At 42.5% G+C, this 20,687-nt stretch overlaps 2 protein-coding genes across 2 annotated transcripts in view; one reads left to right on the top strand and one right to left on the bottom strand.

The window, feature by feature from the left end:
- Positions 1-6,639, top strand: part of ADAT2 (adenosine deaminase tRNA specific 2) — a 49,369-nt gene extending 42,730 nt beyond the window's left edge. The window contains exon 6 of the mRNA XM_058735509.1: positions 6,078-6,639. Coding sequence (XP_058591492.1) covers positions 6,078-6,202 — 125 coding nt within the window. The 3' untranslated portion in view covers positions 6,203-6,639. The remainder of the gene's footprint in view (positions 1-6,077) is intronic.
- Positions 6,640-12,815: 6,176 nt separating this feature from the next.
- The window catches only part of AIG1 (androgen induced 1), a 319,775-nt gene continuing 311,903 nt past the window's right edge, over positions 12,816-20,687 (bottom strand). Inside the window, exon 5 of the mRNA XM_058735501.1 lies at positions 12,816-12,939. Coding sequence (XP_058591484.1) covers positions 12,888-12,939 — 52 coding nt within the window. The 3' untranslated portion in view covers positions 12,816-12,887. The remainder of the gene's footprint in view (positions 12,940-20,687) is intronic.

Below are 20,687 nucleotides of genomic sequence, written 5' to 3'. Positions count from 1 at the left end.
CATATTATTCGGCCCATATTTTCATCTGGTGCTCATTCTTCATCCTGCTTGGTTGGATAGCATAGCTGAGCAGGGTCCAAGATGAGAAAGAGAGGTGAGGCTGACTGACTGTGGCATTGGGGCTAATGTAAGTAATGTCCTGACCTGTTTCAGCCCCTTCTGGAGGCCACAATAGAGAGGCATTCATAAAAGCCCAGAGGGGATGAAGTAGCCATCTCTTTGACACCAGGAAAATATGGGGAAAGAGAAGGTAAGAGAAAGTATGGAGAAAGTAGCTCCATGAAGGAGAGGGTTCTCTCCCATTCTCCCTTCCTGATGAAGACAGCATCACTGTGGCTCTGATGATTAATTTTACCAGATTAATAAGAGAAATAGAAAAAAAGGGAGGAATTTTGGTGTCTAAGGGAGGGCGAGTCACTTCTCTATTCATGCTATTCATTAGTTAAGTGAAGAGCATTGATGTGTGTCTGTGCTAATGGACAAAACTACACTGTGAAGTTAGAAGGCGCTTTGGAGTCTCATAAGAAGCTGGGGAAGATGGCTTGGAAGCAGCTGAGAAACACCGCTCTTGGCATTTGTCCAAACCCCGTGTCCTCTCTCTCATAAGTGACTTTTCCTCACATTGGAATGGAACATCTGAGATTCAGTTTTTGATTTACACTGAGGTTGGATATGTGTAGTTCAATACCAAAGGGCTGTTTTGAATCAAGGCCTGGAAGCTCACCTTCCTTAGATAGTGTTCTGTATGGTCTAGCCTAGTTAGAAATGAAGCTGACAGAACACCTGCTCGTTTGTTAGACTAACCAGTAATGGCTAATATTCATTGAGTCTTTATTGCATGCCAGGCACAGCTGTAAAGGCTTTGCACCTGTTACGTGATCCTCGCAGCAAACTTCGGACGTTACTGTTCTTTTTCCCACGTAAGGAGTGAATTAATAGAGGTTCATAAGGTTTAATGTGCTCAAGATCACAGAGCTAGTCAGGGGCAGAAGCAGAATTTAAACTCTGGTTTAAATTCCAAGTAGGAAAAGAACCAGAAGGATGGTGATTGTTGTTCCCGGCTCATCCCTTCACTGGAACAAAATACTAAAACTTGGGTTTATTCATGAGGCCAGCCTTTGGCATTTTTCAGTAGGTAGTGAATTTGCATGTCTTTTTCTACCCTGTGTGTATGTGTTTGTTTTGTATTTAAAAAAATTTTTTTTAACAAAGTGAATCTTCTCGAAGGAAAAGAACTGTTTTTCTTGTGAGAATAGATCCTAGGGTACTTATAAGATTAAAAAATATAATTGGACCATTAGCTTTGTTCTTTACAAAAACTGGAAGTAAAATTGCATGATTTTGTAAAAAAATTTCAATGAGACACGTCCTGTGAAGGATCCACAGATGAACTGACAATACCTTTGCATATTCTGTATTGTTTCTTCAAAATAATAGCACACGTTTTCACTACTGTTGTTATTATTATCACCAGATATTGTGCTAAGTGATTTACATGTGTTTTCTCAAATTAATACATATGTGATAGGTTTTGCCATCATATATCACGTACCTACTATCACAGCAATGCTCCATCACAAAAACCCACGAAAGCTCAGTGGCATACAAAAATAACTGTTTATTGTTTATACATCTAGAGCGATTGGCCAAACAGATCTGCCAATCTTGGTGCACTGGCTCGTGACCCATAGCGTTTGGCTGACTGAAGACTGATCCCGCCTGGCTCTGGCTCAGATGAATGGGGCAATGCAGCTCCTCCATTTGTCTCTTATCCTCCAGTGGGCTGGGCTGGGCATGTTCTGGTGGTGATTACAGAGCTGCAAGCTCTGAACAAGCCTGATTGCATAAATCCATTTCAACCTTCTGTCTGCAGTGCGTCTGTTAACATCTCATTGGTCAAAGCAAGTCATGTAGCCGAATGTAAGGACGCGGAATTCTGCACCCCATCCCTTGGAGGGGGGGAAGCACTGGAAAACATCATGGCAAAAGGCATGGGTATAGGCAGTGCTGCACAGTTGGGCCCATTTTTGCAATCAATCACATATTTTAAAAAAAAATTAATGTTTATTTTTGAGAGAGAGAGAGAGAGACAGAGTATGAGCAAGGAAGGGGCAGAGAGAGAGGGGCACACAGAATCTGAAGCAGGGTCCAGGCTCTGAGCTGTCAGCACAGAGCCCAATGTGGGGCTCAAACCCTCAAACCACGAGATCATGACCTGAGCTGAAGTCAGATGCTCAACTGACTGAGCCACCCAGGTGCCCCCACATACTCTTTTTTAACAGACGAAGAACCTGAGACATGGGAAGTAAGTGGCTTACCTAGGGTCACATAGCTGTTAAATGACAGAAGTTGAATTTGAACCTGGGTTTATCTTTTCTCATAGCTGGAGCTTTTAATAATGGTCTAAGATTTAGAAACCAGTTCTGCCTCCACTTCCTTTACAGATATGAACAATTTTTTCACTCCCTTTTAATGCATCTTCACCAATGAAGACAATATGCAGCTGTTGCTATTATAGAATGAGGCTGTGAGGAGTAATTAACATGAGCAAATTCTCTGAACAAGTGCTAGGTATTATGATCAAAGAAATACATAGACTTTTAAATCAGTGCTTGACCTCATTCTACATTTTGTAGTCTTTCAGATCTCTCTCACCTGCCAGTTTGGGAATGTACTGAGTGTAGAATCTCTTAATGCTCTTACTCCTCTCCCTCGCAAACCATCCTAGCAGTGCCCCAGTCGGCCTACATTCGCAGTAACTGTACATGAAGATGACACCCTGTACAGATTGCTTTTTCAAAAATATAGTTGACAGTAGCATCTTTAAGATTGTCCAGAAAGTTGTACATCTTAGTAATTGGCAAATGTGGACTCTCAACTGGTAGAAAATCCAGTCTTTGTATCAACTGCCCTTTCTTTTTTAAACATTTTTTTTAAAGGTTTATTCATTTTTGAGAGAAAGAGACAGAGCATGAGGAGGGGAGGGTCAGAGACAGAGGGAGACACAGAATCCGAAGCAGGCTCCAGGCTCCGAGCTGTCAGCACAGAGCCGGACGCGGGGCTCGAACTCACAGACTGTGAGATCATGACCTGAGCCGAAGTCGGATGCTCAACTGACTGAGCCACCCAGGCATCCCATCAACTACTCTTTCAATAGACCTGTCCTAGCCTAGTTTTGCTTTGTAACTTGCTGCTACTATTGTTATTCCTTTCATTAAGTCAATTTCATGGCAAGCGTTTTGAAGAAAGTTGAAAACTTTAATATACTTCTGTTGACCCTAGAAGCAAAACAGCAGGTGGGCATATTCAGAAATGCTGCTTGCCAAAAATGCATTCCTAAATAAGAAATTCCATGGTGTACCCTTTGACTCTTGACCCCCTAGTCCTGTCCTAGAGCATTGACAATATAACAGAGACAACTTTCTGCTTTCAAAAAGTTGAAAGCAAATCTTCTATGGAGCTCTGAGGACTGCTGACAGTCCATCAAGATCTTTATGAATGCCCCATGGGTCAGAAAGGTGTTGGGGATCTCTTTAGAAATTCAGAATTTGGAAGGCAGACCATAAATAAGAAAGGGGAGAAATTGGAGAGAGGCGATACTGTGTAGATGAAGGGACATTGGCTCTGAAATAAGGGAACAACCAAGGCTGATCAGTTTCAGTCAAGATACAAATGATTGACAAAGACTGAGAAATTCAGTTCAGATTCTTTGTGAACATAAAAAGTTTAGGAACTTCAGTATGTGCTGTATTCTCATCCTGTCACCTATCCCATATATGGAACTTACCTGTTCTCCCACAAGACCATAAACCCAGTGAGGGCAGGAACTGTGTGTATCTTGACTGGTGTTATTATCACAGGATAGCCTGATGCAATGCACTGGTGTCCACTACAGAAATATTTGCTAGTCAGCTAGTACTTTTGTTGTTTTCCTCTAGCAAAAACTCAGAAACTACCTTTATCTTGTACAACAAAGGAATAACCTATGAGTTGGATGTAATGTGGGAATTAAATAAAATATCGTACCAGCATTTAATTGTGTCCTGAAGGAAATGTTTCTCATTGTGGGGGAGAGGGAAGGAATATCACTGTAAAACAAGGGACTTGTCTTCTCATTGTAGCCCTGGTTTTGATCTTGGTCACATGACCGAACAGCAGCTTTCCCACGGATCTAATCGGAATAACAAATGATGTGTTGTATTTGAAAATGCTTCAGAAGTACAAATTAATAATAGGTAGTATCATTGTATAAGACACAAGTTAAACTGCAAAGTGGAAGAGCCGGGGAAGGTGCCCTGTCTTTTGTCTTTTTCATCTTGCACACGACTCCTGTCCCTAACTTAGTGCTTGGTTAATAGTTGGTACTCAGAATGTGCTTATGGAGTGAATGCATGATCTTCAACTGCAACATGGAGTCATGCAGATGATCTCAGGGGGCTATTCCTGTTTCTTTGTTTATAGATGAGGATTTTCATATATTATTGCCATGCAGTTGAGTTGTTAAATATTTATGTAAGATACATAGAGTCATAAGACAGTGTTTCTGTCCTTAAGAAACTTTCTCTCTCATTGGTTCACAAGACTTACTTAGCCCCTTTCTCCTCAAATTAAACAGTAATAAAAGGCAACAGGAGAGTTTATTTGGATGTAAGGGAGAAATATTTACTCTGGCCAGCTTAAGGGGGAAAAATGTGCAGCTCACAGAAACGAAGGAAATGTGAAGAGCCAAGTCCATCCAAATCTTGTACCTCCCAGGATCCAGGGGGTGCACTAGGACACAGGCTTACCAGGACTTTAGAGCCTGGCTGGTTTAGTTCCATCCATTTTCTCCTTCAGTCACTCCATTCCAGATTTGCATTCCTGGGAGACAGAGTCCAAGGGGCATGATGAAGCATATATACTCACACCTTGGCCAAGAAAGAACAGCTAGGCAAGACTGCATGTGGTGCGGACTGTGTAGCTCCCCGAAGCACAATTCAGGTGCACCTCTGGGATGCAATGGGTTCTACTGACAGTATTACAAGAATTCAGAGAAGAGAGATTCTGGTGAGACTTCACAGATGCAAAGGGGCTCAAGCTGGACCTTTAAAGATGGGTAGGAGTAGGGGTGCTTGGGTGGCTCAGTCGGTTAAGCATCTGACTCTTGGTTTCAGCTCAGGACATGATCTCGTGGTTCGTGAGTTTGAGCCCCGCATCGGACTCTGTGCTGACAGCACGGAGCCTGCTTTGGGTTCTCTCTCTCCCTCTCTCCCTTCCTCTCTGTCTGCCCCTCCCTTGCTCGCTCTCTCTGTCTCTCTCAAAATTAAACTTGAAAAAAATTTTAAAGATGGGTAGGAGTGAGATAAATGAAGAAGAGGAAAGACCTCGGGTGGGGCCACAAGAGGAGTAAAGGTTTCGAGTTAGGATTGAGCCCGATGTGTTCACCAAAGGCAGAAGTGACGGAGACAGAGAAGACAGATGTTAATAACCTAGCTATTTCTGTGGAGATGTGAGGATAGATAGCAGGTTTAAACAATAAGCCAGTGATTCAGGCAGGGAAACAGTAAGTGTAGAGCTAATTGTACAGAAAATATTCAGGGAAAGCATAAGGGAGGCCTATGTTATTTTGAAAGAAGACCAGAAAAGTAAATGGTACATTTACTGATCAGGGTATGAGATTGAGCATCCAAGTGAAGGGGAGAATCTTGAAGGAGAGAGTATTTGTACAAAGGCTGAAGGACAGGGTGGGGACTGGATGGGGGTGGAGACACCAGCATAAGGGTTTCGATGACACTTGTTCTAAATATACTAGATCTTAGCAACATAAGGTAGTGAAGGGAGCACTGTTGGATGAGACTCAGAGATGAAGACGCTTTAGAGCAACCAGTGTGGCCCCGGCCACAGTGCTTAGGAATTAACAAGGGGTCAGTGAACGATTACAACAACTTGGTTAAAGTTAGCATGAATTTGAGCAAAAGTTTCCAGATGACTGGATGGAAACTCCTTTTGGTTAATATTCAAAAGCTAGGGTTTCTGAAACTTTGGAGCAGATTTTAAAGATAAGAGAATTTATTCAGGAATTTAACTTTTGTTCCTAGACTTAAAGGATTATTGGAAATACTTGGAAGACAGCAGATTGGCATACCTCATGATGATTTGCACCCCTTATTTACTTATGGAGCAGTTGCCACAGAAGCCTCTTGATCTTATATCCTTTTCATAAAATAAATGTATTACTAGAAACACCAGACGTTTCAGTGTTTGACTTAGCACTGAAATAGCCCTGAATAGAGTACGTTTAGCCATTTTCAACCTTCTTCTGTGCTTCTCCAGTATTTATGCTGGAGTTACCTCAAAAATGGATTCAAGGAGAAAGCATGAATCTACAAGCAATCCTTAACCTCAAATATTTGATTTATGTCATCACATTTAAGTAGTTCAGAATCTGCTTAGAAAAGACAAGCTGGGGAGTTTGGCTTCTCTTTACCCCTTTGAAAGAGTCAACCTTTAAGGCTTATTAGTGAGCCAGATTCTCCCCACCCGTAGGCCATTCAGCAGTGGCCCTTTCTCAGTTTGCTTAAGGCAGTGTACAAATAACTGCTTTATGTCATAGACCTGCTTCTACAAAATTAAAAGTAAACCAAATGCTATTTGCTCCAAAAAAAAAAAGGCCCTGTGAATCATGTCATCATAAAAATAGTCACTTATTATGTATCCATTTTATAAGTTTAACATTTCGTGTATTGGATTTACTTACAGTCAGGTACATCAAAACCTTATAGACACTGTCTATGGGGTATCTGAGTCGTCTTAAAGGGGACCTTTAGTGTGCAGCGTTTAGTTGCTCACAAGGAATAATCTAGTTGTTGGTGGGGCTGATCATAACCTCACTAACAACTACTGAGAATTCTATAAGGTAAGTTCTCTACAAATATTGTTTATTGAATATAATCATAATAGAGATAGGAATGTAAATAATCAAAAGCAATCATATAGAGTAGGTATTATTATGGCAGCCTACTTTACATATGAGTAAACTGAGATTTAGGAAGATTAGGACATCACACAACTAATAAGTAACAAGGTCAGAACTGAGCTCACATGTGGATGGTTCCAAAGCCCATGCTTTTACCGCACATTATCATTTCCTGATTTATTAAGTGCTCCCATATGTGACATTATGCTAGGCTCTCTTCACCAGCAGCCTGCACCCTTCCTTGTTGGTTCCTTTAAGTTTTTCTTCCTTCCTTCCTTCCTTCCTTCCTTCCTTCCTTCCTTCCTTCCTTCCTTCCTTCCCTCCTTCCTTCCTTCCTTCCTCCCTCCCTCCCTCTCTCTCTCTTTCTCTTTCTTTCTTTCTTTCTTTCTTTCTTTCTTTCTTTCTTTCTTTCTTTCTTTCTTCTTTATTTTTAGGAAGAGAGAGAGAATGTGAGTGGGGGTGAGGGGCAGGAAAAAAAAAGAGAGAGAGAGGGAGAGAGAGAGAGAGAGAGATTCCGTGCTCTGTGAGGAGCCCAATGCAAGGTTCAATCCCATGACCCTGGGATCATGACCTCAGCCGAAATCAAGTGTTGGTTGCTCGACCTACTGAGCTACCCAGGTACCTCTGTCTTTAATATATTTTTTAAAATGTTTTATTTAGTTTTGAGAGACAGAGAGGCAGAATGTGAGTGGGGGAGGGGAAGAGAGAGAGGGAGACACAGAATCCAAAGCAGGCTCCAGGCTCCGAGCTATCAGCACAGAGCCCGACGTGGGACTTGAACTCACGAACCGCGAGATCATGACCTGAGCTGAAGTCGGACTCTTAACCGACTGAGCCACCCAGGCACCCCTTTAATATTTTTTAATTAAAAACGTTTAAACTTTTTATTTTAAATTAATTTTAAGCTTAAAAGTGTTGCACAAACAGTACAAAAAATTTCCTGTATATCCAGAGTCCTCAAATGTGAAAACTTACATAACCACAGCACAATGACCCAAATCAGGACATTAACATTGATACAATTCTATTACATAATCCCTAGACCTTACGTGAATTTCACCAGTTTCTCCATAAATGTCCAGGATCTAACCCAGGCTGACATGCTGTATTCAGTTGTCCTGTCTCCTCGGTCTCCTTCGTGGCCAGCCCTGTACTCATACGACCCTGAGAGGAACATCTCTTCCCATTTGGCATCTTGGCCACTTTGCTTGATTCATCGCTTCAATCTAGAACAATTCCTTAGTCTTTTTTCATCTTTCATAACCTCAACACTTTAAAATAAAGTCCTAGTCCGTTATTTTTGCAGAATGTCCCTCATTTGGGTTTGTCTGATGTTTCTTCATAAGTAAATTGGAGTTGTGCATTTTTGGTAAGAATACGATGGAAGTTATATTGTGTTCTTCTCCGTGGGTCAGACCAAGAGGCACATGATTTGTCACATGACTGGTGGTATTAACTGTGATCATTTGGTTAAGGTGGTATCTGCTAGATTTCCCTACTATGAAGTAACTATTTTCCTCTTTAATTAGTAAGTATTTTCTAGGGGACTACTTTGCAACTATGTAAATATCCTGTTTCTAATAATACTTTCGCCATGAATTTTTATCACTCATCGATAATTCCTGCCGAAAACTGTCATTACTATAGTATTTTAAAATGGTGGCATTCTTTTTCCATCATTACTTATACATGTATTAGTTAGACTTTCATTGTAAAGAATAGCTTTCTCTTCTTCCCTGTTTACTCAATTATTTATTTATATAGGCATGGACTCATGGATATCTACTGTATTCTGTGGGGTGTATTCACATCATTGGTTATTTTGTTTGTTCATATTGTCCCCTATTTGGCCAAAAGAGCCCCTTCAAGTTTGGCTGCGATCCTTTTGACATGTTTCCCATCATTTGTTTTAAAACACTTACTTTCTGGCACCCCAAGATGTTCTAGGCTCATCTTGTACATTCTCTGCTCAGCCATGGCATGACCAAGCCTTGGTTCCTTTTGTTGGAGAATGGTATTCAGAGACCCAGATCTGGGCACTAGGTGCACTCATTGCTTGGAATTTGTTACTGTGAAGTCAGGTTTATTGTTTGTGTTCTTTGCCAGTTATTAATATATTGTCCCTTACCTAAATTCACCCTTTGTTACCTACGCTGCAATGATGGAGCTGGAAATTAAGCATTTCGCCTTCACAGAGAGCATGATGTTATGATTTCCCAGGTAAGGGCACTGGAGGGACATTATAGGTGAAAGGTGCTTCTCCTCCCGGCTCTACTGTGCTGCTGTTTTGTTATCTCCTCACTCCTACCACATGGCTGCCAGCAGCATGTGGAAAAATCCAGTGCTGCTCTGCCCCAGCTACTTGTCCAGACCACATAGTCACTGGGTGAGCTCACAGCCTTGGCCCCAGTCCAGTGACCACCTCACTGTGGCGCTCCCAACATGGACATCACCCTGGGCCTCATGCTGTTCTTCTGGTGAGTAGGCTTCCAGTAGCCCAACACCTTCTGTGTGCCTGTCTGTTGTCCTGGCCACATCTACCCCAGGGGAGTGCTTTTGGCTTGTCGGCCCTGGCTGCAATTCCTTCCTGCCAGCTTCGGCCTGCCTGCACCCCAGAAGGGTATTTCCTGCTTGCTTGGTGACTGTGGAGCTGCTCTGGCCCAGGCAACCCACTAATTTTTAGCATTCACTGAATGTCTCCATCTACCACACCCTCTCCAGTGAGATCTGAATCTCACTCACCCTTGGGGAGAGGCCCCTTCCAAGTTTGTTCATTCCTCAGGCTGTCTCCGCCTTAGAGCATTCTTCAGAGTTCTCTTTACACCTTTACAGTTGGAGTTTATATTAAATTTCCCTGTTCAAATCACTGCATGATTTCTACTTCCTGATTTGACCCTGACTGATACACACTCCATATTGGATTCTCTTTCCCATCCTTGCTGATTTTATTTATCTACATATCCTGAGTAAGTGAATCACTACTCTGGTCGCCAAAAGTCCAAACTATATAAAAAGACTTACTAAGAAAAGCCACTCCCCTGTCCTTACCATCCATTCTATCCTGTTCTCATTCCCCCATCCTTTCCAACTCATTCCACCTACTCCTTGTTTCTATCTCACTAGTTCTTCTCTGCACTATTGAGAAGACACCTGCATAATTTCTTATTTCCTTGTCCACAAAGGGAAGCATCCTACTGATACTCTTACATTTTGCTTTTTTTTCACTTAACAATATATCCTAGTAAGCACACCACACCAGTTCATAGGAACCTTTTCATTCTTTTTATAGCTGCATAATACTCCATGGCCTGAGTGTACTATCGTTTATACAACTGTTGTCCAGAGGATGGGTACGTAAGCTCTTTCTGCAGAATGCTGCAGTGAACAATCTGTGCATATGTATTTTTGTATTTTTGGGGATGTATCTTCAGGGTAGATTCCTAGAAGTGGGATTGCTCAGTTGAAAAGTAAGTCCATGGATTGCTTTGTTAGTCATTGCCAAGTTCCCCTTTCAAAGGGCTGTGCCAATTTGTATTCCCACCAGCCATGCATGACAGTGCCTGTTTTCCCCAGCCTTGCCAACAGGATGTGTTGTCATACTTTAAAATTGTTGCTTATCTGATAGGTGAGAAATGGTGTAGTTCTAACTTGTGTTTCTTTAATTATGAGCTATTTGAATATCTTTTCACATGTTTAAATGCCATCTATATGTGTTTAAGTGAATTTTCTGTTCCTGTCTTTTTCCCATTCTTCTGTTGATTTTGGTTATTTCCCTCCTTTCTGAGAATTCTTTAAATATTGAGGGTATAGCACTGTGTCTATGGTATAAGTTACACACATTTTTCTCAGTGTGTCGGTTGTCTTTTGACTTTGTATATATGGTGCTTTTGCCATGCAAATGTTTTTATATTTTTATGTAGTCACATGTATTGATCTCTTCTTTCATTTTGTCTGAATTGTAAGTTGTGGTTAGAAAGACTTTCCTTGTACCAAGATCAAAGAGGAATTCACCCATGTTTTTTCCTCATATTTATATCATTTATTTATTCATTTATTAATGTTTTAGTTATTTATTTTGAAAGAGATTGAGAGTGTGAGCAGAGGAGGGACAGAGAGAGAGAGAGGGAGAGAGAGAGAGCCCAGACAGGCTCTGTGCTGTTGGTGCAGAGCCCAGTGTGGGGCTCCAGCTCATGAACCATGAGATCATGACCTGAGCTGAAATCAAGAGTCAGATGCTTAACCGACTGAGTCATCCAGGCGCCCTCTAGTATTTATATAATTTAAATGCTTACATTTGGATTCCTGATCCTTTTCAAGTTTTTTCTTATGTATGATGTGAGATACAGATTTTTATCTCTTTTCACTAAGTACCCAGTTTTCTCTCTCTTTGCTCCAGCAATTTGAGATGCCTCCTTCATCACACACTAAGCTTCCGTATGTACTTAGGTCTCTTTGGGGACTTTTTATTCTACCCCACTGGTCTGTTTGCCTAATCCTGTGCCAGTTCCAGACCGTTTTAGATAGACAGGCTGTAGAGCAGCATTTAGTCTGGTAGAGGTAGTTTCCCCCAGTCATGCTTCTTTTTTTTTTTTAATGTTTTACTGTTTTTGAGAGAGTGCAAGCAGGACTCTCGCTCTCTCTCTCTCTCTCTCCTCTCTCTCTCTCCCTCTCTCTCTAGGGGCAGAGAGAGGGAGACAGAGGATCCGAAGTGGGCTCTGCACTGACAGGTTGACAGGCTGACAGCAGCAAGCCCGAGGTGGGGCTCGAACTCATGAACCCTGAGATCATGACCTGAGCTGAAGTCAGATGCTCATCTGACTGAGCCACCCACATGCCCCTACAGTTGTGCTTTTTAATTGATTTCTCAGCTCTTCTTGTATGTTTATTTTTCCATACTAACGTTCATAACGACTAGTCCTTGACAGTTAATATGATTCGATTATGTGATCCTAACACATTGAGGAAGCAATTTAGAGGCTCAGAGGTACATCTGCATTAACAGTTAATAATTCAGCCAATGGGAGCCTTCGGCAGTGACCTGGGCCCTGGAAGAAGATTGAGTACTAGGTATTAGACCCTAGATGGGATGAGGAATGTCATAGATGTGGGAGACAAACCCTAGGTAAGACTCTATTCTGGAAGTCACAGTTGCCTAGAGCATCAGATATGAACTCCAGAAGCAGTGGTCAGGCCCAGAAGAGGTCAGGGAATCATGACTTTTTACAGTGGTGGCAAAGAGCTAGCAGGTTTGATATGGGAGCCTATAAGTTCTGAGTCTGCAGATGAATTGAACTTACATTATCCATTTGGTAGGAAAATTCTCAACTCTCTTATTCAAACAGTCAAAAATGTGGCTTTAAAGAGTTTTGTTTTGTTTAAGTGTATTTATGCCTGACATATTTCAGAAGTAAACTTTGTTTTATTTTGTTCCGGGGAAATCTAAGTCCCTTCTTTCAGAGTTCGATAATTTGAAACTAAAAGTTTTAAATGAATTTTAAACAGCCACTTTCCCTCCCCTACCCACACATTTACGAAAATAAACAGGGCCACCCTACCAGCCGCTCTCTGATTTGCATAACAGCAAGAGCTGATGCAAATCCTCACACTTGGGGCTATTTCAGAGTTTGTGGAGATGGCAAAGGGTTCCTTTCCTTAAATAGTCTTGAGTGTGGTACCTTGGATTAATATGTGCAGAGCATCGACTTTGTCCAAAGCAAAAACTGTTTAAATACCTTGTTTCTTCTACTTATCCTAGCTTCCTATGGGCTGAGTAGTTATTTTTATTTTTTACAAGCTAGCAAATAAAAAGAAGAGATCATTTATTCTGCCTTTGTACAAACTATTCCAAGGAACTAAGTAGTTGGTAAGGAAAGGTTTCTTTTTCTTTCTTCAAAACAATTTTTTTTGAATGGGGCATTTTTACCATCATTTTTCACTGTGTCATTAGTTGAGCCAGGATTTTCTCTTGTGGTTGTGTCCTCTCCCTAAGAAAAGAAAAGAAAAACAAAAAAACACGTGAAGGCAACCTGGCCATATGCATACCTGACAACATCCCTCACAACCTTGTAACATGAAACCACTTAATCAAACTGCATGTTGGTGTGTTACCATATATGGGAGACAAAGAAGTAAAAAATACATAAGAAACTAAGCCACGTGGCATTCGGGGCTCAGTTCTTCAGGTATGAACCCAACTGAGTGGTGCCGGCAAGAATAAAGTTGCTTCTGAAAAGAAAAGCCTTGGTGTCATGACTCTGAGCAAAAGTCCTGCTATGTTCTCACCTTTGTTTGATCCAGAACCCATGCTGAATTATGGTGCCTTTTGATTTTCTCAAAGCCTAGGACAGTGTTCAGTGCATAGTAGGTACTTAAAAACCTTGTGGTTGATTGTGGACTTTCAGAGATTCAAAGCATAACCCCCAAATCATAACTTTCAAAGTTTCAGGCACTAGCAAGGATACTTTGGTAGATGAAGGGGTTTTTTTTTGGTTTTATCCCTTTATCCCAATCACTGAGCTTAGCAGACTGTCTTGTCTGACCCTGAGTAAGATTTCTCTGACTTCTTTGATTCTGTTTCTTCTCTTTTCCGTGCCTTTGGCTGACCCCAAATTTAGAAAACCTCATAACATAATTTGGCCCTCTAGATTTTCTCAAAAGTAAGTCTGTCCCTAAGGACCAAGCTGACTCTACAGCTAAAATTCCAGCAAAGTCTGACCTCAAAAACACTGAGTCTGTTTTTTCCTAATTGAGAATGTCATTCACATTTCTTCTGAGGATTCTTCCCAGCACAGGAGTATACTTCGAGGGGCAGCCAAATATAAATGACCAGTGAATATATGTAAACATGCCTGACTTCACAAATCATCAGAGAAGTGCTAATTAAAATTGAGAAACCATTTTTTTCCCCCATCCGACTGATGACCACAATTCAGAAGATTGAAAACATCCAAAGGCAGCATGGATGTGGGAGGATCTACATTTTGATGAGAGTGAATATTGATGAACATCTTTGGATGTCCAAGTAAGAACGTTGGTCAAAATTTGACATGCGCTTATTTACTTAGTTCACTTTTGGTAATGATTTTCTAACGATTTTTGAAATCTTTTCTTTCTTTCTGTATTGGTTGGGGTTCTCCAGAGAAACAGATCAATAAGAGATTGTACCTATATCTAGATATCTAGATCTATATGAGATTTATTACAGGAACCAACGGACCCATGGTGGCCAAGAAGTCCCACTTTCTGCCATCTGTAGGGTTGGGAGCCAGCAAAGCCAGTGGGTGATTCAGTCTGAGAGCGAAAGCCCCAAGGATCAGGGGGCCAGAGACGTAACTCCTGGTCAGTCTGAAGGCCCGAGAACCAGGAGACCTGATGTCCAAGGGCAGGAGAAGATAGATGACCCAGCTCAAGCAAAACCAGCAAATTTTTCCTTCCTCCTCCTTTTTGTTCTATACAGGCCCCCAGCAGACTGGGTGATGCCCACCCACACTGGTAAGGGTGGATCTTCCTGTCTACGTATTCAAATGCTAATCTTTCCCGGAAACACTCTCACGGACACACCCAGAAATAATGTTTTACCAGCCATCTGGGCATCTCTTAGCCCAGTCACATTGGCACATAAAATTAACCATCACACTTGCTTCCTTTTTTGTTTTTGTTTTTTTAAATTTTTTAAAAATGTCTATTTATTATTGAGAGACAGAGAGAGACAGAGCATGAGCAGGGGAGGGGTAGAGAGAGTGGGAGAGATGGAATCTGAAGTAGGCTCCAGGCTCTGAGCTGTCAGCACAGAACCTGACGTGGGGCTCGAACCCACAAACCACGAGATCATGACCCGAGCTGAAGTTGGATGCTTAACTGACTGAGCCACCAAGGCACCCCTTTTAAAAAAAAAAAAATTTTTTTTAACGTCTATTTATTATTGAGAGACAGAGAGAGACAGAACATGAGCATGGGAGGGGCAAAGAGAGAGCTTCCTTTTTTGTTTTTATCTTTAGAAATCTTGCTAGTTGGAATTTGTTTCCTTAGGAGAGCATTCTTGTGATGTATGCTCTTCACCTGCTTTCCCTGTGTCCTTTTTATGCCTACTGGCCTAGAGAGAGAGAAGCATCTACAAACTGGTTATTTTTTATTTCAGGGACTTGGCTGAGAGCCACCCTCCTTCTTGGAGCCTGAAAATAAATAAGATATATTTCCAAGGAAAGGAATTAGCAGTTAGAGGGAGACCCCCTTCTCCACCCCGCCCCCCCCGCCCCCAGGGCTGGAATGTCATTCTAGGAGATGGAATCAGGTTCTTCTCAGACATTCTCCCCTTTATCCATGGCCTGTCGGACTCCTGGATCTTCAGTCTCTAACTGGACACAGGGCTGTCACTAGCCCACCCGGGGCCCTGTGTGAATTCCAAGAAGGCATCACTTTGGATGAGAGTAACCCCATTGGCTAGTACTTGGTGAGCAGATGTTGTCTTTGTGTGATTTTGGAAAAGAGTTGATCTCTGTTTGTGGAATAGAGTGAGAACTTGATTCCAGCTCCCTCCAGTCACCCCCTGGGCCAGGCATCCTTTCGCAGGGCACTGCCCACACAAGCTTACCCGAAGCCCTGTCGAGGATGCCGGATTTGTCTTTCGGGTCTGTCACTTGGCAAATTGGCATTTTGCCTGAGCCCTAGGGTATGGCCCTCAGCCTCCTTTGCCACCTCAGTCTGGGCTTTAGAGCTGTTTGGCAGGGGCTTCTGTAGTTTTGTTTGAAGCCTGGTCATTTCTCTGTTTCAGTGAGTTTTAAGAGAGGAGGTAAAATGAAATCCCTCCTTCCTCCACCATGTTTAACTGGAAGTTTAATTTCGGAAGCATAACATCATGACTTACTTGAAATTGTCTTTCATTGTACACTTCCTTGCGGTGATCACTCGCTCACTCACTCACTCACGCATGATTGGCTTCCGTTAGTCATAATAATCTCCACCGAGAGAGCAGGTTCTGAGATTGCTGCAGTGACACAATACTGTTCAAAAACACTTTTCCCTTGACTTTTGTGCCTCACAGTGTTTCCCAGTCGCCTTCAGTTCCTGTACTGGTATTTTTTTTTTTTTTCAATTTTCTCAAGAACACAGCTGCTGGAAAAGCAAACTAAAGGGGTCAACACTTAGATCATGGAATAATTCACCCATTTCCAGTAAACAGCACCAAACCATGCATTACTTGTTCAGAATTCCATTTGACTGGGATGAGCATTTTAGCTAAACTCTCGGCTGGTGGCAGGATTGGTGGAAGGGTTTCAGTTAGGTTGTGGCTGCTTGTGTGTCCATCTCGGCGAGAGGCAGGGGGAAAGAAGACACTAGTCCCTAACGAAAGGCCAATTCTGTTGAAGGCTTTTTTTTTTTCCTGCTTGTTTTACATTTTTCTTTCACTAGATTGTTCACTCTGATGGGAAAAAGACCAGTTTACATTTGGCTAGATAAGTAAAGAGTTGAATGCGGAAATCCAAATTAGTTCGTGCCATATTTTTTTCTATTTTATTCTGATATCTTACAGATTGCCATCTTGAGCAACTGGTTTTGTTTGGAGACAGCCATAGTGAAGAGAGCTCTTCAACACCATTCTTCCCTGGAGGCTGTCTTCCACCTTAGAACAATTGCTGATGTGTTCTTGTTGCAAGCCAGACTCCTCTTGGGCACAGAAGCTTTTCCTACACACTTAGATTTTGTGACCCAGACACCAGGGTTTGAACAACAGTCCTGCTTGTAAATAGCTTCAAACAAACAAACAAACAAACAAACAAACAAACAAAAGTACCTCAGTCTCCCCAGGGTTACATTGAGCCACTTTTTGCTGTTTTGTAACTTTGGTGGAGAGCAACGATTTCCTCAGGAGAAAGTGTTTTCTTTTAAAGAGACTTTATTTTAAAAATAATATTCTTTTGGTGTCCAAGTTACATTTTATGAGGAGAAACCATAAAAAACATATTCATTTGTGAGGAGGAGTGGGTAAAGGGAGCCTGAGAGCGATGCATGCTTGAACAAAACAGCTGTGACAATGCTTTAGCCCAACCGTATGGTCCCGGACATTGGGAGAAGAAAAAAAAAAAAAAATCTCAGTGCCAAACAAAGCACTCTTCAGGGTGAAGGGGTTGAGAATGGTGTGTACGGAAGGTATGTGGTTTAAATGGAAACCGTGCAAGGATCAGCCTGCCCATCAGGGTTTTGCTGAATGCCACAGATAGAGCCAGAGCTGTGATGAGCATTGCCTCGAACATGCTTACGGTCCAGGTCGTTTGTAAATTTCAGTGAAGTGTAATTGAAGCTGTTTTCTCAAGTTATCGACATTCCTTACTGTAAAAATAGAGGAGTCAGCACACAATCTCCTTGGCCAGCTGGGGCTGGATATTCAGGGGAGGCTAAGGAGAAGAGAATCAAGCGTCAGGAGCACCCAGCCACACGAAACCTCTGGGGATTTTACACAGCTGAGGAGCTTTGTGTGTTCACACCCTTTAAACAATATGGTCTTAACAGTTCTTGCCACATTAAATAAGAGCCTTGCCAGTCTTGCTAAGATGGGTCACACTTTGCTGTTTCCTCAAAGCATGATGAACAAAATAAAACCTTTCTTGATGTTTCAATCAGGGATAACTTTAAAAGCATTAATGGCTGCACTGAGCCGTTGGCACAATTTGTACCAGGGCCCCAGGAGGTTTGGGAGAGAGCCCAGAGATCATCCTTCTGAATAGTGTGTCTGCTTTCTTGGTGGTGTTTCAGGCTTTGCTCTCCGGGGCACCTTAGAACTACCAGGGTCTGGCCTGTGGCTCCTGGCCCATCGAAGCTTCTTTTCTCTTTATCTGCTTGCTGTTCCCAGTCTTCTGGGAGCTTGAAAAACCTTCAGACAAGCTTGTTAAAGTTATTAAACTGGAGTCCAATTCACCAACAATGGCCCATGGGGACTCACCAACATCTTTACTGTAGGCCACAAGGGGCGCTATTTTTGCCTTAGAGATGCGCTTTTGCTGACTTCCTGATCTTGAGCTGTTTCGTGTAGATGAGGGTTTTGTGTAATTTAACTTAAGATAGATTAGGAATCATCATAATTTGAAGGAATGAGATGAATATGGCAAAGGCAATATTGTATTTGGAGTTTGTGTTCTACTCTGACCGCTAAGGGGGCATCCCTATCCTGCTTTAATGCCAAGTGGCTGAGCATTAGGACAGCTATCGCCAAGCCTGGACACTTGGGGGACTGTATAACACAGCCAGTTTGGGTAGCTTTGGGGGAATTTGGCAGAAGAAAACGTGACTTCCTATTCTGGTTCTGTTGCTACCTCGGAAAATTATTCACCCTGGATGTATTTCCTTAACTGTAAATTGAAAGATTTAAAACAGAAAGTAAGATTCTTCTAGCTTAACATTTTTAGGTGTGTGTGTGTGTGTGTGTGTGTATTTCTCTTTAAAGTCCTTTAAGATGCAGGACTCATGACAGATAGCCAAATAGCAAATACCAGATCGAATGCTATCCTGAGATCAGGTATCACGATAAGGTGACAGAGCAAACTACCTGGCCCTCTCTCCTCAACCCTGACTTGATGGAACAAGGCAGACAAGATTAGAGATGGAACCAACTTTTCTGCATAGTAACCTTTTAACCAGCATCTGTTAATCAATAGAGCATGAGGTGGTGTCTCTCCTGGGGCCCAGGACCCATCAAAATTGAATAATACGAACAGCTATGACACAGTCCTGGCCAGTTGGGCTCTGGTTGGCGTTTGCTGTGCTGTCTGAATTTTATAATCCTCTTGATCCAAAAAGGTTAAATCTCATTCTGTATGTTCCATGATGATCCATGTTTAATATTTTTTCTGCCCCTTTAGATCTTGCCACCTGCATGCCGCTGTGTGAAGGAATATCTCCTTCCTAAAATCTTGAGCAACTTTTGCTCCTAACCAAACTGCAAACTTCGTGAGTTTTAAAAGTCAGGAGGAGGACAGGGAGGCACGCTTTACTTTCAACATGTTGTCAGAGATGAGCGAGGTACAGTCTGGAGACAAAAATCCTGGTCCTGAAAGGATGACCGATAACCCGTGATTCTGTCACAGTGATGAGAGCAGGCAGATTGGTTCTTCCCAAGGGTCCTGGGGGCCTCCTGACAATGGGGGCTGGTCTGGAGTGAGACCTAAGGTTTCCCTGTCTCCCTTTCAGGCTGTGTTCGCGGCATGCTCACCAGACAAGGATTAGAAGAGCCACTGACAACACTGTATGCAATACATGGAATTCATTGTATTTTAAAGTTGGATATCATTCGGGACCACACGCATGTTTAGGAAATGGAGTATACATATGTTATTTGAATACTCATGGTTCAATGTGTATAGTTGTGAAAGTTCCTCTCTGTAAGGACAGGAGTCTCCTACAAGATCCAAAAAAATCCTGTGTGGATCTGCCCATCCTAGAGATCGCAGGTACACATGTGATCCCCAGTTAGGCAACCATTCATGCATGTCCCAGGTACACGGACAGCTTCTGGGATTGCCTGCTAAGACCTAATTTGTACACTATGTTTACATGTTTAATTATAAGCCTATTCTACCTAAATCCCACCCCCCTTGCTTTCCTATTACATATAACAGTAAAGCCACATTCCTTGCTATGAATTACTGTGATCTGGCCCCTGCCACATCTCCTATCTCCTCTCCTCTCCTTCTCCTTCCCTATCACTCTCCTCCACTGGCCGCCCTGGCCTTCCTTCTGTTCCTGGCACACACCAACCTCCTTTCCTCATGGCCTTTGCGCTTTCTGTTCCCTCTGCCTGGAATGCACATCTTACTCTTCAAGGTCGGCTGCTTTTCACTTATGTCTCTGCACAAATGCATAACTGTGGAGGGGCCTTTACTAACTGCCCTATCAAATACTACCCCGTACCCATCACTTCATCACATAAATGATTGATTTTTCTTGAGACATGTATCACTCTGAGGACTGACCTCTGTTGATTGACTTGATAGCTGCCCATCTGCCAGAGTGTGAGCAGAGTGTGAGCAGAGTGTGAGTGGAGAGTTTGAGTTCCATGGCGGCAGGAACAATGCTGGTGTTGTTCCAGGCCCTAGGCCAGCTCCTGGAAGAGGCACGGAGGAGTGGCTGGACACACACTGTGGACTCAGTGACCCTACACGTGCTAGCTGCGAAGTGAGCTTTATGTCTTGAGGGTCAGAACAACAAACTAAACTACGACAAATGAGAAAAATTGTTCTGAACAGTTGTCCCTACCGTGTTGTAAATCTGCGTTTCCTGGTAGATTCATATCACTTTGCTTTTGGAGAGAGAAAAAAGTAATTCTATTATCCTGTAGACATTCCCGCATCCATGGCTTCCATCCTGTCCCTTTGGAGCTCCCTTTCTGCTTGCCAGCCTCCCCGGCTCCTCTCATGCCGGATCCAGAGTGCCCCCCAGAAGGTGCTGGATCCAGAGTGCCCCCTCTTCTCAGCAGCCTGGCCCTCCGCCTCCCTTCCCACTTCCGGATGGCATCTGTTGTGTCAGATGGCATTGGCTTATACCCTTCCCTAGAAGAGTTACTTTATTCAGCCAGGTGTGCAGCGGTGGGGAGGGGACAGGCAAGAGAACTTTGCAATCGGATTTTCAGGTATTTGAAAGGAAAGCTTTGTGCTCTTTTTTTTTCCAGAAGTTTTCTTACTCTGATGGAAGAGGCCATCTGGGTCTTCTGTTAACTGGGTCTGCTGTCATCTTGAGAAAGGTA

The sequence above is a fragment of the Neofelis nebulosa genome, chromosome 6 (assembly GCF_028018385.1).
Source record: "Neofelis nebulosa isolate mNeoNeb1 chromosome 6, mNeoNeb1.pri, whole genome shotgun sequence".
NCBI classification, from domain to species: domain Eukaryota; kingdom Metazoa; phylum Chordata; class Mammalia; order Carnivora; family Felidae; genus Neofelis; species Neofelis nebulosa.
Note: the sequence above shows the minus strand (reverse complement) of the source record. Positions and strands in the feature narration are given on the sequence as shown.